Source organism: Pyrenophora tritici-repentis, chromosome 2 (assembly GCF_003171515.1).
Source record: "Pyrenophora tritici-repentis strain M4 chromosome 2, whole genome shotgun sequence".
NCBI lineage: Eukaryota > Fungi > Ascomycota > Dothideomycetes > Pleosporales > Pleosporaceae > Pyrenophora > Pyrenophora tritici-repentis.
In genome coordinates, this window is record NC_089391.1 from 480,988 (window position 1) to 496,709 (window position 15,722).

Sequence of the window (15,722 nt, forward strand, 5' to 3'; positions counted from 1 at the left end):
AGTATCTCTCCATGGATAACATGTTTTATAAGCGAGCCGCCAGTACAAGCGAGCCGCCACCTAACCAAACTTTTGCAACTTCAAAGCGACGCATCTCAACAACGCGATAATACTATTGCTAGATATTGATACAGTAGATTACTCTATATTGATCGTATTAGTGTTGCATATGCGTGAGTTGTGCCCAGTCTCCTTGCACCTGGTGCAGCGCCTTTGAGCCCGCTGGCTGAGGCCTGATCGCGCTCCTCCTTGACGCTCTTCATGAGCAATCTGCTGGTCAGCCTCATTTTGAGCCAGTATATCCTCTCCAGCTCCCTTTGTGAGTACTCCATGCTTCTGTATACGCCTTTTAGAGCGCTGCCTACGCGCTGAGGCTGCGCTGTTGGCCTTCTCAAGACTAGAGATCCGATCGCGCATCAGCTTAGCAGACAGCATCATCACCTCAGCGCCCTTCTTTAGCTGGTCAATCGCCTCAATGATCGAAGCTAGTGATAAGCTCTTACGCTGGCGCACGCGCCTACATATAAGGCTTAACTGAGCCTCAAGCTCACGCGCGTTGCTTGGTGTTTGAGCTACCCAGGGAGCCTCTGGTAGAGCAGCTGCTGGAGGAGTAGGTGTACGCAGCTGTACATCTACCTTTGATAGAACAGCCTCTAGTTATAGAGGAACAAGGCCTGCGCCGCGGAAGGCTGAGCAGATGTTGGCTGGCGTGAACGCTCGATCAAACGCAGCCTTAAACGCTGGCAGAAACTCTAGCTTAGTGATGTGGTTGATGTGGTTGCGCATGAGGCTCTCCACCTTATGGCTGTACGCGCGCTTCAATTGCGAGAAGCAGCTAACATTAAGTGGCTAGAGTAGGTGAGATGAGTGAGGAGGCATACAGAGCGTATAGATATTGTTCTCCTTGCAGAGCTCCTGGAACTCTAGAGACTAGTGGCTCCTATGGCCATCAATAATAAGCAGGCGACGCGCGCCTATAGTACGAGCCTGCGTGTGAGCGTTGAAGTGCTTTAGCCACTCAACTCCAAGCTCATTATTCGTCCAGCCATTGTCGCTGACTGCGATCGCCTAGTCGCGTAGGATATCCTCCTTATACTAGGCTGATAGGTGGTACTGGCCAGCGAAGATAAGGAATAGTAGCACTGACCAGCCAGCAGCGCTGATGGCAGCGATCAGCGTTACCCACTCGCGATTGCCTAGCTAAATACTCTTTGGCCTGCCTCTTCTCTCTGATCCTGTTATAACTAGCTGCGTTGTAATCTTGCCTATTATAAAGCCAGCTTTATCAAAGTTGTATGTGTCCTCATCGCAGATACCAAGCTTAGTCTTTGTCTCTTCTACTAGCTTAAACCAGCGTTGGATAAGGGCTAGATTCTCACAGAGAGCTCTCTGCCTATCGTACGCTCGGTTAAAACACGTCCGAAGGCTATCTGTACGCTTGACAAAGTTGCGCGGCCAGTGGATGCCAACCAGGCTAGCGCCGCGCGCAGCCATCAGCTTATCAGCCATATCTCGTACATCAACGTAGGTAGGCTCAAATCCACGTAGACCTAGGTGAAGGATATAGCTAATAATCACCTCCTCTTCTCTCTGGGTAAGCTTCCTTGAGTTGGGCTGGCAATCGCGTCGTGCAGGTATACCAGCGCGTCGGTTACGTAGTGTCGTACGTGGGACATTATATATAGCTGCAGCAGTAGAAGCACTATTAATTTGATGCGCATTAATAGAAGAGATAGCAAGCTGTATATCTGCTTCATTTGAAGCTAATTGAGGCGCGCTGCGTAGAGCCATTGTATGTTAAGATAGGAGAGGTGTAGAAAGTTGGTTAGGTGGCGGCTCGCTTGTACTGGCGGCTCGCTTATAAAACATGTTAGGTGGAATCTTTTCGACCTTTTGATCCTTTGTGTATGCCATAGCTTTGTAGATAGACTGTGGGGTTTCTTGTTCTAGAAAGCTATTCCAATGTCTCTTCTTGGCATCCTTGATTGCTCTTGCGTAGGTGTTCCGCGCTATTAAGAAGTCTTTCTTGAATAGATATGCCTCTTGGATGGGCAACTGTTGCAATTGTTGTGTGTAGACTCTTTGGCAGTGAGTAAGCTCTCTTCTTAGCTTAGTAAGCTCCTGGTTCCACCAGGGTTTTGGTTTAGGACCTAGTTTGACTTTTGGGATTGCTTTGTCAGCTGCTAGTTGGATGACTTGCGTAATTGCTTCCCCTATCTCCTCTAGTTTGCTTTGAAGCTCCTGGTCCTCTTCTAGAATTAGATTCTTGCAATCTTGTTTCCTAGGGTCGTTTATCTCGCTTATGTGCTGTAGCGTGATGTTGTTTTGAATAGCCTCGTTTAGGGTTTTTTGAAAAAGTGGCCAATCCGCCTTTTTTGTGTTAAACTTGCGTTGGTTTATTGGATTGTCTACTTGGTCGGTGTCTGATCGAATTGAGAAGAGTAGGCCGTAGTGGTCAGATCCAGTCTCTGTAGTGACTTGCCAGTCAATAGCTTTGTCAGCTAGGTCTGGGGTAAAGCGCAAGAGCTTAGGTATACCTTCGTAGCACCTATGTTCGTAGATATCAATTAGAACCACCGAACAGAATGCATTCCTAGTTATCGTTATTTCCCTTTACGCACTTAGTGCAAAGCCAACCAACACTGATCAGTGATTGCTTAGGCGATCACAGACAGCAAGGAAGAAGAGACAGACAGTTGAAATCCCGACGCGAGAAGTCTCGGGATGATACCTATGTGCTAAGAACAGAGCGAGGCAGAGATAACGCATAGCGATCAAAACCTCCCTCTAAGCTGCTAATCCAGGCCGAAGCTCGATTACAGCGCGTCAGCAACGCACAAAGACACTGTTGAAATCCCGACGCGAGAAGTCTCGGGACGACTACAGCGCGTCAGCAGCGCAGAGCGACAGACTGTCGATATCCCGACGCGAGAAGTCTCGGGACGACTACAGTGCGTCAGCAACGCGTAGCGATTCCGTACGAGCGTCCTCGGACGATCCTATCACGTACAACACGACAAGCGCTGGAAACGACTAGCCAGCGAGGCAACGCGTCAGCAACGCATAGCGATTCCGTACGAGCGCCCTTGGACGATCCGATCACGTACACACACCACAAGCGCTGGAAACGACCAACCAGCTAGACAAACATAGACAACGCGTCAATAAACACACGCCAGCACGATGGCAGACAGCGAGAGCAACTCTAGCAACATCGACGTTGCTGTTCAAGAGCAACTGCTTAACGCCCCATCCGAGCGCAACATAAGCAAACGATTAGAAGCTGCTTCACTATGGGCTAAGTTCACTGCTGAGCACCTCATGCGACACTGTCCATACACAGTTGCGTTTGACTGTATCAACACATCTCTCTGGGGTATACCTGCACCAGAGGATGCAGACGAAACACACGCAACAACCTGGGTTGCTAAGACTGTCCATGACTACCATGTAGGAATGGCCTGGGATGAGACTCTATACTTCGACTACCAATGGGACTTTGAAGGATGGACAAGAGAGTTGTTCCAGAAGGTTGAGCGTAATACGCTAAGGTCTCTTAAGACGGTGTTACGCTATAGAGGAGTCTACACAGGCAACCTTCGCGCTAGAGTAGTTGATTCTCTCTTTGACTTACTAGGTGGAGAGAACCCTCCTGAATGGGATCCTGTGGAGTTCAAAGTTACGAAGTTTGACGAGCGTTCTGAGGCATACCAGCGTCAGCAGAACTCACGGCAGGCAGCTCCTGCAGACAGACAACAGGTGCAGCCAAGAGAGCAGCAACCGCAAGCGCCGCCGCAATCGCAGTTACAGCTACAGTCGCAGCTACTGCCGCAGCTACAGCGACCGTTACCGGGCGAGCAACAAGGCGACCGAAGAGGCAATCGACAAAGCGAGCAACAAGACGATCGACAAGGCGACCAACAAGATAGTCGACAAGGCGAGCAGTATAGAGCGAGACAAGGCGTTCGAAGCCACCCGCAATATCAAGAGCTACAACAACCGCCCTACGCGATCAATGCCTATGCAGGACCACAGCCTCGACAAACGGAGCAGGCTATGCAACCACAACAATGGTACCCGCAGACACAGACACGACCCCCAGCGACCGCATACCGCGAGGTGACACCTTTCCCTCAGCAACCTACAAACCGAGTACCTGACAGACCCCTTGGCCTACCACATGACCCGTACAAGACGCTACCGCCGCGATGGTCTCGCAACGATCGGCTCGAAGCCAATACGATCACGCAGTTCTCTAAGCTATGGGACAATAGCAACAAGTATACAGGGAATGCGTACGATCTCCTAGACGATAAGATTAAGATCTTCTTCAGCATCTGCTGGCAGGTAGATATCCAGGAGGAGCAGTTTCACGCAGTGTTTCCCCGTATCCTTACCGGGCGTGCAGAGACGTTCTACATACAGGTTGTAGAGAGCGATGATAGCTTTGCTGATGCGTACATGGCAATCAAAAACCACTTCGACCATGACGTCCATCACCAGCACTACTACACAGACTGGACGACTACAACCTTCGCTCGCACCCGCGCAGAGAACCCTGATAAGGGACTACACGAGGTTCTGCAGATCCTGCTTGACAAGCTGCAGCTATGCCAGCGTGCCCTTGGCAAGAACTTTGAGGGTGAGGATGCCCTCCGCACTACGGTCATCAATGCCTGCCGAGGAGTACCAGAACTTGAGATGGCACTGTTCAAGCCAGCCACAATCTGTGAAGGACTCTTCTCAGATCTACGATCCGCAGTGGAAACACACCTAGCACGGCAACACACCGCCCAGTTGGTCACAGAAGATCAATACTACCTAGACCGCCGATACAACGGCAATGGAAGGATCCGAGGTGGATCTCGAGGTGGAGGAGGATTCAGAGGCGGATCCAGAGGAGCATACCGAGAAGGCGAGCAGCGCGACGACAACGGACGAGGATTCAAGCCACGTTGGAGGAAGAAATGCTTTGTTTGCCGGAAGGAAGGATGCTGGTCTACCAACCACACAGATAAAGAGCGCAAAGATGCCCGTGCGCAGTTCTTCTCTACGCTATACTTTACAGGTGCACAGCCCCCTGAGGACTTCTCCGTACATCTTGCAGAATACGAAGGGATCGAGCACACCAGCCAGTACAGTCAGAGAGGCTGGAGAGAGGAGGAAGACTGCGAGGATGACGAGGATGACGACGTCGCGGAAGCACATTCTGAACACCAGTTCTTCAAGGAGCAATGCCTTGCAGACCAGGCGTTCTTGCATCATATCTCGGGCGACGACATATACAGCCGAGACGCGCCGTCAGCACCAGCATCGCAGTTCCTGCTTGAGGACCGCTACACACGATCTGTGTACCAAGGAATCCTACCAGATACAGGCGCTGCAAACGTATCCACGGTCGGCAAGGAGCAATACCTCGCACTTACGAGAGAAGATCCGACGGTTAAGTTAGACACATCTACAGCAGGGAAAGCGTCTATTAAATTCGGAAAAGGCGAGGCTACAGCGTCGATTGGCACCGTGCAGGTCTCTACGGAGATCGGAAAAATCAACTTCGAAGTGCTCGAGGCGCCTACGCCGTTCTTGCTATGCCTTGCAGACATGGACCGCTTAAAGGTATACTTCAACAATACGACAGACGAGCTGGTTCAGGATGACGTACACATCCCGGTGATTCGCAAATGGGGACATCCTTGGTTCCATCTAAACAAGAGAGAGAGAGCAACTATGTTCCTAACGGAGACAGAATTGCGACGGCTCCATCGACGGTTTGGACACCCAGCTGTTACGCGACTAGTCAAACTCTTAAAGGATGCTGGCCATAACGACTTCGAAGAAAGAACCCTAGAAGAAGTCACTAAGTTCTGCCACCACTGCCAGCTCCACAGCTCCGCGCCGCGCCGATTCAAATTCACTCTTAAGGATGATCACCACTTCAACTATGAGATCCTGGTGGACGTAATGTACCTAAGCAACAAACCTGTACTGCATGTGGTCGATTCCTCAACAGCGTTTCAAGGCGCGAGGTTCCTCAGCGCTATCTCAGCTAAAGAAACATGGCAAGCACTGCGGATACTATGGATCGACACCTACCAGGGACCACCCGACATCATCACGCATGATGCAGGTACTAACTTCGCGAGCGCAGAGTTCCGCGCAGAAGCAAAGATCATGGGAGTCACATGCAAGCAAGTACCTACGGAGGCGCACTGGTCTATCGGCAAAACTGAGAGGTACCATGCCCCTCTACGCCGGGCATGGGACATACTCCATGCAGAACTCACTGACACTATGTCCGACGACGCGATTCTCCAGATGGCTGTGAAGGCTGTTAACGATACTGCTGGCCCTGATGGACTAGTCCCGACGTTACTAGTCTTTGGAGCGTACCCACGAATGACTGCAGAGTCACCGCCATCACCATCAATGGTCAAACGCAGCGAGGCTATTCAAAAGGCGACGAAAGCCCTGCGCAAGCTCACTGCAGAGCGCCAAGTTGCAGACGCCTTGAACACCCGCAATGGACCAGCCACTGCAGACATGCTCGCGCTCCCACTCCAGAGCGAAGTCTTAGTATGGAGAGAGAGTGATGGCTGGAATGGCCCGTACAAGATCGCCAGTACAGATGGCCACAACATCACTGTCGACATGGTTAATGGTCCAGCGACATTCAGATCAACTGTCGTTAAGCCATACTACAGACCAGACCACCTGTGGAGCGACCCTGATGCGCCACACGCGCCGAATGAGCCGAATGAGCCGCACGAGCCGATAGCAGTACCTCCGGCAGCGCAACCACGTAGAAGAGGCCGCCCTCCAGGGTCAAAGAACAAGCGGAAGGCGCACGCGTACATCACCAAGAAGGAGCAGGACGATCTTGAGCTAGCTATCAAGCTACGGAACGATGGCGTGATCACAACCTCAGGCGCCCCCTTTGAAGCGTCTGATGACCAAGAGATCAGCGACCTCGTAGGTCGTGGAGTCTTCAAGTTTGAGCAATACGACGAGAGGCTACACAGCAAGATCCGGATCTTTAAGTCACGCCTAGTACGTGAGGTCAAGGGAAAGACAACTAAGCCTTATGAGAAATCCCGTCTGGTTATCCAAGGCTACCAAGACTATGGCAAGGAGGCTATCTTAACGCAGTCGCCAACCATCCAGCGATGTAGCCAGCGCCTGATTATGTCGCTGGCGCCTGGGCTAGTACAAAGCGGCATGAGCGTTGAGCTACGTGATATTACGCAGGCATACCCACAGGCTCAGACAACACTGAAGAGGACGATACTCGCACACCTCCCTACCGAGCTGGTACATCGATATCCAGAAGGCACGATACTCCACGTGATCAAGCCACTATATGGGATCGCGGAGGCAGGAGTCCACTGGTGGACAACATATCACGGACACCACTGCAAGGAACTAGATATGTCAACATCTACGTACGACCCATGCCTGTTGATCACGAACAGCGACGACGCAGACGTCTTCGGCATCGTCGGTATGCAGACAGACGACACCCTCATGCTCGGAACGACCGCGTTCTTATCACGCGAAGAGAAAAAGATCCAGAAGGCGCAGTTTAGATCAAAACCAAAGGCTATGCTGACACCAGAGGTGCAGTTAGACTTTAATGGATGTACACTTACGATGGACGCCAGCAGAGTCTTAATCCTCAGGCAGAAAGGACAAGGAGGAAGGATTAGGCTTGTTGATATTAGGGCACCCGACCGCGCGCAACAGTACACCGAGCAACGCGCCCGCGGAGCGTACATCGCATCAACATGCCAACCAGAGGCATCATTTGATCTGTCCGTAGCTGCTCAAGCGCAGCAACCATCAGACGAGGACATTAAGGCACTCAACAAGCGCCTGAAATGGCAGATGGAGAATCTCACTCGTGGCCTACGCTACGTCACTGTCAACCTTACGGAGGCTAAGTTGATAGTCTTTGTAGACGGCTCCTTTGCCAACAACAAGGACCTCAGCTCACAGCTAGGCTTTGTCCTCATGCTCGTCAACGAGTCCATTGGCGCCAACACCTTCACAATACAAGGCAACGTGATCCACTACAGCTCTACAAAGTGCAAGCGCATCACACGGAGCGTACTGGCCTCAGAGATCTACGGCATGGTCAACGGCTTTGACATAGGCATCGCGGTTGCAACCACGCTAAGGATAGTTACAGAACGACTTGGACTACCTGCAATTCCCTTGGTTATCTGTACAGACTCGTACTCCTTGTACGAGTGCCTAGTAAAGCTTGGGACAACGAAGGAGAAGCGCCTCATGATCGATATTATGGCGCTGCGCCAATCATATGAGCGTCGCGAGATCACGGAGATCCGCTGGATCAATGGCGAAGACAATCCTGCAGACGCCTTCACGAAGGCATCGCCAAACCGCGCTCTTGAACGCTTTATTGACGGCAATAAGCTGACAGTCCGAGTAGATGGATGGGTGCAGAGGCCAACAAGCTTTGATGTTTAATGCTATACACTGTCACTACCGATACAAGCAGAGTTACTAGCTATCCAGAAAGAAAAGACTTCCAGTGTCGGATCGTGAGTATCGGTAGAGACGTCGGCTGCTGGACACTTCGGCCCGACTTCGGCCCACCTTGCGCAAGAGCTTAGGTATACCTTCGTAGCACCTATGTTCGTAGATATCAATTAGAACCACCGAACAGAATGCATTCCTAGTTATCGTTATTTCCCTTTACGCACTTAGTGCAAAGCCAACCAACAACTTTGTTAATAATTTTGCGCGCATCGGCCGGAAACGCGCATCAGCTGAACCGAGACACCACCTATGGCCGGCTAGGTGATGGATTACGTTATTGAATATTACCCGGTGCATAGTTATAAACATCATCATCATTTATCCCCACGGAGCACAATCACCCCCACTGGATATGCTTGCGACGTCATCACTTCGTTACAATACTTTAATTTTAACCCCGCCTTTATTACTACTACATCTTACATCCCCACTCTTACTACGCACTTGTACGCGCAATGGCATCGACAGGTATTGCACTAATCGGCAGCGGCATTTTCGCGAAAGAAGAGCATCTCCCTGCCATCTTGGCTGCGGATTCATTGTCACTCAAAGCTATCTATTCACGGTCGAGGGCTTCGGTCGAGGGGTTAGCTTCCGGTCTGAGCGAGGGCGTGGGGAAGGAGTTGGAGTTGTATAGTGATGATACTGAGGGAAAGGGGTATGATGAGTTGTTGAAGAGGGAAGATATTGGGGGTGTTGTTATCGCGTGAGTGTAGTTTACTTTCTCGTGTTTTTGGAAAGATAAGAGGAGGATTGAATTGGGTACATTGCGTATATGCTAATATTGGTATACTAGACTTCCCATCCTTGTTCAGCCAGAATACATTACGAAAGCTCTCGCAGCCGGCAAGTACGTTCTCGCTGAAAAGCCCATTGCAAAAGACGTGGCCACAGCGCGCGCTCTGCTCGACTGGATATCCACCAACGTTCCCTCTGGCGGACCCACTCTCTCCATTGCCGAAAACTTCCGCTTTCTAGATTACTTTCTCTATGCCGCGGCCGAGATCAAATCCTTGGGCCGCCTTCTCGGTTTCCGTATGCGTGTGCACAGTCTTGTCAAACCAAGCTCCAAGTATTTTGAGACTGCATGGCGCAAAAAGCCAGAGTACCAGGGCGGATTGTTGTTAGATGGCGGGGTGCACTTTGTTGCAGGGATCCGGTTGATATTGGGGGGGTCGGGGGTAAAGATAGTGAAGACGAGTGCGTTTACGACGCGGTTGCAGGAGCATTTGTCGCCGGTGGATACGGTGGATGCAACAATGCAGTTAAGTAATGGGGCGAGTGGAACAGCGTCGATCAGCTTTGGAACGCAGTTCAGTGGATCAGAGTATGCCTTTGCTTGTGAGAAGGGGACGGTAGTTGTTACAAGGGCAAAGGTTGCCGTTAAGAGAGACGGAGAACATGGGGAGGTTAAGGAGTTCAAGGATGAGGGGAGTGGGGTGAAGCCTGAGGTTGCGGCGTGGGGTAAGGGGTTGCAGGAGGGAAAGATGGACCCTAGGCAGAGCGCTGAGGAGGGACTGAGGGATCTCGAGGTCTTGGAGGCCATGTTGACGAGCGGAGAGAAGGGAGGTGCGCCTGTAGAGCTCAAGCTGTGAGTTGGCGATCGGGACGGGCCAGACACGTAATATAGTCTGCATGTCTCAGAAAACGGCTACAAATGGACGTGCATCCCTACATCAAGGCTTGCATTGAGAACAAGCATTCCTCCCGAAAAAGACTGTGATGATACAGCGTTGGCTGCTAGCCATGTACCTTATTCAAGCAGCTGCACTTGCAGCTACAGGTTGGTCTACTGCATCACTAATTCCAGTTCCAGCTACATTGTTCGAAGTAGCCTCAAACTGTGTCTGGCACACATTTCTCGCGTCCTCTAGTTTCAGCTTCTGAAGGTCAATGGCCAGCGGATCCGACTCTTTTGTCGGCTCCGTAGCTCCGTCGTAGCCCGGCGGTGGCAGAGCCCACTCGGGAAGGCTTGTCTCGTAGTCCCAGTTACCTTATCCGCAGTGGTATCTCCTCGCATGCAGAAATCTGCCGAGATCGTGCACACTGGGGTCGCTGTACAGTGGAGTGTCGCATACGTCACATTTCTTGCCCGTCATCTTCTCTACTTTCCGCTTGTTATACTGGTCCACCATTTTGTCGTGATAGGTACGCCACATACCAAATCGGGACATTTCACCGAGCTGACGTGGTCTTTGCTATGGTTAGAGACTTCTCTCCTCTATACAACCTTTATTCCCCTCTCTTTCTCTATTATGCCTACTCACGAGCTCTCTACACGTGCCTTAGTCCTCTCTCTGTAAGCCTAGAAGTACCATGTATAGTCACGTGGTTACCCACTGACTAATACCTCTGTATTTAAACTTGCTCATATCATGATACACAATACTTCTTACATGCACAACTGCTTACAAGACTATTGATCTAGATGGCGGCAACGAATATAAGGAGGGCAGAGCTCGATAGCTTCATAGAAATCGGATAGACTACCTAATAGAGATGGTGGCGTTGAGCCCTTTGTCAGGACAAAACTTTTGGGACGCACCTCCGTAAAGACTGTCCCTGTATGACGAAAAACCTCGTGTGCTGAAAATGACCAATCGGATCACAAGGGTCGCAGAGAAGTGTGTGATCCTTGCGATCCGATTGGTCATTTTCGGCACACGGGGTTTCTCGTTGTACAGGGACGGACGTTACTATTTGTAACGATTGCCACATCGTTCCATGCATTCCGTCGCCTACACGTACCAAATCCTCGTACACGTGATCATCCAACTGATCGACCAAGGGCCGTATATACCACGGGCACCCCTCACTGTCATTTCCGCATCACTTCCGCATCACTTCCGCATCACTTCCGCATCACTTCCGCATCACTTCCGCATCACTTCCGCATCACTTCCGCATCACTTCCGACACTATAGGGGAACATCGTAGGATGAAACTTTGGTCTCCGACCAGCGGAAGACTCTGGGTGTTTAGACAGTTCTATAATGTTTTGATACCCTTCGTATCTGCCTATAGGTATTAATCGATCCTCGGTATCTGTTTTAACGCACTCTCCATAAGCTAGCTAACCGAGATCCGGGTCACCCGGAAATCCGGGAGACTACTCAAAATGCCGAGGAAAACTTCAAGATTACAACATCATACTCATCAGAATACTTTAAAGTTATAAAGAGCAAGAATTTAGCAACATAGAAGGTTTATCATCATCCATACAAATTTAAATCTTCATAGTACATTCAGTAGCACCTCTATAATTTTGGCGATTGAACACCAGTCATGAATATGGCACCTGCAGCAGTCCAACAGCCTCGATCAACTCACTCGTTCAGCAACCAAGTGCTCAACTCTACCACCCCCACCTCCTCAACCCTTAAGCCTCAGGACGTCGAAGCAGTCCTTCGATACCACAAACCCAATGAAGATGGCTCTCCGCCAGCACCGACATATGACGACCGACCCGAAACGTATTACCGCCCCACTGAGCCGCACACAATCACTGTGCATGACGTGAGGGGCCAAGAAGACCAATTCACCCTCGATGTGAACGGATTCCAATTCCACAAACACACCAGTCAAGAAAAAGACTTTGTCGACGAGGAAATGATCAAAAGTAGATATTATCCCGAGACAGAGCAGTTATTAAAAGACGTGTAAGTTTATATCTACATTATAGCATATGTTTTTTCTAGGACGTCAAGCTAATAGTGAGTGTGTATGTAGCACTGGTGCTTCTCGCGTCCATGTCTTCAACCATGCTATTCGTCGCCAGCGTCTAAGCGATGACCCTGATGCTCGGACTCTTAGCGGACCAGTCAATCGTATCCATATTGATCAGTCGTACGAAGCTGCCTTGTCTCGCGTTCCTTTCCATCTACCCGAAGATGCCGACAAGTTATTGAAGAGTCGTGTCCAGATCATCAATGTGTGGCGACCCATTAAGACTGTTAGGAGAGACCCGTTGGCGGTGGCGGAAGCGAACAGCGTGAACGACGACAGTCTTGTCGTTGCCGAAATCATTTATCCAGACCGAAATGGCGAGACGTATGCTGTGAAATATGATCCGAAGCACAAGTGAGTACGATGTTTCAGACACGGAATAGGGGCGCTGATTGAATAAAGGTGGTTCTACAAGTCGGAGCTGTCGCCCGACGAAGTATTGCTTTTCAAGTGCTTCGACTCCAAACTTGATGGAAGAGCGAGACGCGTACCGCACACAGCGTTTGCAGTTCCTGGAACTGAGGATAAAGAAAGCCGAGAGAGCATTGAAATTCGAGCACTTGTGTTCCATGAGGATCAGACGTTCGCGTAGTCCAAGTGTACAGAGATGGGATAATGCAAAGAGTTCATTGAAACAGAGTAAGTTGTACAGAGATTGTAATTCAGTGGAGTTAGGGGTAGAAGACATTAAAATGCAAAGATCGTTAACATACCTCACGGGCGAGCCGCCACTACGGGCGAGCCGCCACTTTTTGCCAAGCCCCCACCAAACTCCACCCTATTCTGGCGCATAACAGCCCACTTTGGCCCTATATAGTATAATACAACACAAGATATCATTCAGAGTCTACTTCTACTGCTTGCTTACACGTACGCGCGTTATGTCCGGTCTGATTGCACCGTCCACACCGTCTTTGAGTGGGCTCACCTCCTTCAGCGCGCACCCGCGTCTTTAGCTTCTTCCTATTACTACGCGCCCCAAACTCCTTTAAAGCAGTTAGACGAGCCCCATCCTCAACTGCTAAGGTCCCACCTGCCTGAATCCGCTTCCTTTTATACAATCTACGTCGCGTGGCAGCCTCATTTGCCGCTCGAAGCTCTGCGATCTCCTTTTGCGCCAACACTAGCTTGTGCGCGATAATCGCTGCCCCCTTTGAGACCTTCTCAAAGGCCTCTACCATAGACGTTGGTGAGCTATCTATATGCCTCTGAATCCTCGCCTTTACAAGCGTCGATTGTGACCCTAATTCAAGGGTATTGCTTGGGGTTTGCGACTGCCAGGGCTCGTTGTTGATAGGTATTATTATTATTATTATTATTCCATTTGAGTCCTTTTTCAGTCAGAGACTATGTAGGACTGGGCCGAAGGCCGTTCTATCTGGTTTTGTTTATCGTACAGTTTGGGTGTTTGTTTGGCTATGGCAGTTTAGGCTTGCTTCTAGCTAGATACCGAGTATCTAGCTAGTGCCTGGTGCTAAAGAGCAGTTTGGTGAATAGAAAGAGATGTAGCAGCGGGCTCTTATGACAAAGGAAAGTAAAATATGTGTTCTTTAGGCACGGAGAGTACTAATGTTATATAGTAGCTCTCTGTTCATTAGTTTTTTGTTTGTATACTTATAAGCTAGTGCTTGTAAGTGGTTTGTATGGTTTGTGGTTCGGTATAGGGGTCGGTATATCGAATGGTTAGGAGCGTTCGGTGGGTAGGGCGTTCGGTGGTGTAGGCAATTGTATACAGGGATCTATTTACAATCATAGTAGATCTATACATCTACTGCCTTGTCGATAGTTTGCTCGTGAGTGTGCTGGTGAACTACAGCAGGTGCTAGAGCGGTTCGGTATAGGGGGTCGGTATATCGTGTCGGTTTGGGGAGTTCGGTTATAGATGACGTCTAGATATATAGACCTATTGCTTTACAGCAATAAGACTATATACCTAAGGAAGAGCCGTTGCTCTGTCGATTTCGTATAGGGTGCCTTCGATCGAACATCTAAAATCAGTTGGCGCACGGACCACTTGCAGAGATTTCTCTCAACTAAGGCCAGATCACAACTCTGTCAAAGTTGCAGCGGCCAGCGCGCCCGCCACAACGCCTGCACGCAGAAACAGGCGTTGGAAACTGATTCTAGGAAGGCATTTCAATAGATTTGAGATGAAAAAAGGGTAATCCAGGACCTTTTTGTCATCTCGAAAAGTTGGTGTTCGATGAGTGAGACCTATTAATAGGGTGCAAAGAATAGGTGCACAAGCGATCGTAGGGACGTTCATCACGGTGGCGACGTGGGTGGCAGAGGCAGAGGCGCACATCCCAAGGGCACAAGAGCGCTTCTGGAAGCGGGCAGTCAAGCTGTGGACCGATATCCACGCACTGCCTGAGACGAACCCACTGCGAAGAAACACATCGCGGATGCGAAAGTTCAGAAGGCAGTACCGTTCGCCGCTGTTCCAGGTAGCAGAAGCGCTCAAGGACATAGAGATGGAGCAGATGGAGACGATCCGGCCTGGTGTATTAGCACCATGGGAGAAGAGAGTGCAGACCGTAGTGGAGGACGCGGCACAGGGCCTCGAGGCGAACTGGGCGGTACGCATCGCGGTAAGCAGCTCGGCGCGGAATGGCGTGGCCGGAATGGGAGGTGCGATCAGCATACAGAAGAACGAAAGACAATCTTTCTCCGTCACATTAGGCAAGAGAGAGGAACAGAACCCGTACTCGGCAGAGCTGGCAGCAATGGCCGAGGCGCTGAGCAGGCTGCCGAAGCTAAGGTTCCGCAACATCGCACTAATCACAAGGAACAAAGCCGCTGTGCTCACACTTAGAACACCCCGCCAGCAGTCTGGGCAAAGCTAGATCAACCAGTTCTACAAGACTGTACGAACACTAAGAAGAGATGGTAATAAGGTAATAGTGCTATGGCTACCTGCAAGCGAACAGATTTGTCAACAATCCGGCCGATCAGCGGCCTGATTCCTGTTCGAGCGTGCACGTGATACCTCGTGCTCCGTGAAGGCGTGCAAGCCCCTATATCTGGCACGTTCGCCAATCAAGCCGCCGATCGGCCGGATTGTTGACAAGTCTGCAAGCGAAGAGTGCGAGCTCGCAAGCCTCGCCAAGCAAGAGGCGAAGATAGCAACCAGATTAACGGCTAGGCCACAGACGCAGCTTCCTCGAATATGATCAACTACGCACAATATAGCACGTAAGCAAGACATAGCTAAGAAGGTGCCAGTAGATGTGGGAGCATACTCTAAACGAATCGATACAGCACTGCCAGGAAAGCACGCGCGGCAACTCTACGACGGGCTTTCGCGGAAAGAAAGTAGCGTACTTGCCCAGCTCAGAATAGGCATGGCACAGCTGAACACTTATCGACACCGAATTAAAGCATCAACAACAGACCAATGCGAATGCGGACAGGCAGCAGAGACGGTGGAGCACTTT

The 15,722-nt window shown here is 50.4% G+C and overlaps 7 protein-coding genes across 7 annotated transcripts; 4 read left to right on the plus strand and 3 right to left on the minus strand.

The window, feature by feature from the left end:
- Nucleotides 1-138: 138 nt before the first annotated feature.
- PtrM4_056650 (uncharacterized protein) lies at nt 139-786 on the minus strand (the record flags this gene model as incomplete). The annotated part of the gene is made up of 2 exons (XM_066105265.1): nt 139-624; nt 670-786. The coding sequence occupies 2 exons, from the start codon at nt 784-786 to the stop codon at nt 139-141; spliced, it is 603 nt and encodes a 200-aa protein (XP_065963892.1).
- A 414-nt stretch (nt 787-1,200) lies between these two features.
- PtrM4_056660 (uncharacterized protein) lies at nt 1,201-2,769 on the minus strand (the record flags this gene model as incomplete). Its single annotated transcript, XM_066105266.1, has 3 exons — nt 1,201-1,763; nt 1,848-2,548; nt 2,732-2,769. 3 exons carry the CDS (start codon nt 2,767-2,769, stop codon nt 1,201-1,203), a joined length of 1,302 nt encoding a protein of 433 aa, XP_065963893.1.
- Nucleotides 2,770-4,056: 1,287 nt separating this feature from the next.
- PtrM4_056670 (uncharacterized protein) lies at nt 4,057-8,487 on the plus strand (the record flags this gene model as incomplete). The annotated part of the gene is made up of 1 exon (XM_066105267.1): nt 4,057-8,487. One exon carries the CDS (start codon nt 4,057-4,059, stop codon nt 8,485-8,487), a length of 4,431 nt encoding a protein of 1,476 aa, XP_065963894.1.
- Nucleotides 8,488-9,014: 527 nt separating this feature from the next.
- On the plus strand, nt 9,015-10,154 carry PtrM4_056680 (oxidoreductase family; the record flags this gene model as incomplete). The annotated part of the gene is made up of 2 exons (XM_001942392.1): nt 9,015-9,265; nt 9,356-10,154. The coding sequence occupies 2 exons, from the start codon at nt 9,015-9,017 to the stop codon at nt 10,152-10,154; spliced, it is 1,050 nt and encodes a 349-aa protein (XP_001942427.1).
- A 162-nt stretch (nt 10,155-10,316) lies between these two features.
- PtrM4_056690 (uncharacterized protein) lies at nt 10,317-10,694 on the minus strand (the record flags this gene model as incomplete). Its single annotated transcript, XM_001942393.1, has 2 exons — nt 10,317-10,552; nt 10,607-10,694. 2 exons carry the CDS (start codon nt 10,692-10,694, stop codon nt 10,317-10,319), a joined length of 324 nt encoding a protein of 107 aa, XP_001942428.1.
- A 1,474-nt stretch (nt 10,695-12,168) lies between these two features.
- Nucleotides 12,169-12,877, plus strand: PtrM4_056700 (uncharacterized protein; the record flags this gene model as incomplete). Its single annotated transcript, XM_066105268.1, has 3 exons — nt 12,169-12,218; nt 12,289-12,639; nt 12,688-12,877. The coding sequence occupies 3 exons, from the start codon at nt 12,169-12,171 to the stop codon at nt 12,875-12,877; spliced, it is 591 nt and encodes a 196-aa protein (XP_065963895.1).
- Nucleotides 12,878-14,690: 1,813 nt separating this feature from the next.
- On the plus strand, nt 14,691-15,131 carry PtrM4_056710 (uncharacterized protein; the record flags this gene model as incomplete). The annotated part of the gene is made up of 1 exon (XM_066105269.1): nt 14,691-15,131. The coding sequence occupies one exon, from the start codon at nt 14,691-14,693 to the stop codon at nt 15,129-15,131; it is 441 nt and encodes a 146-aa protein (XP_065963896.1).
- Nucleotides 15,132-15,722: the final 591 nt, after the last annotated feature.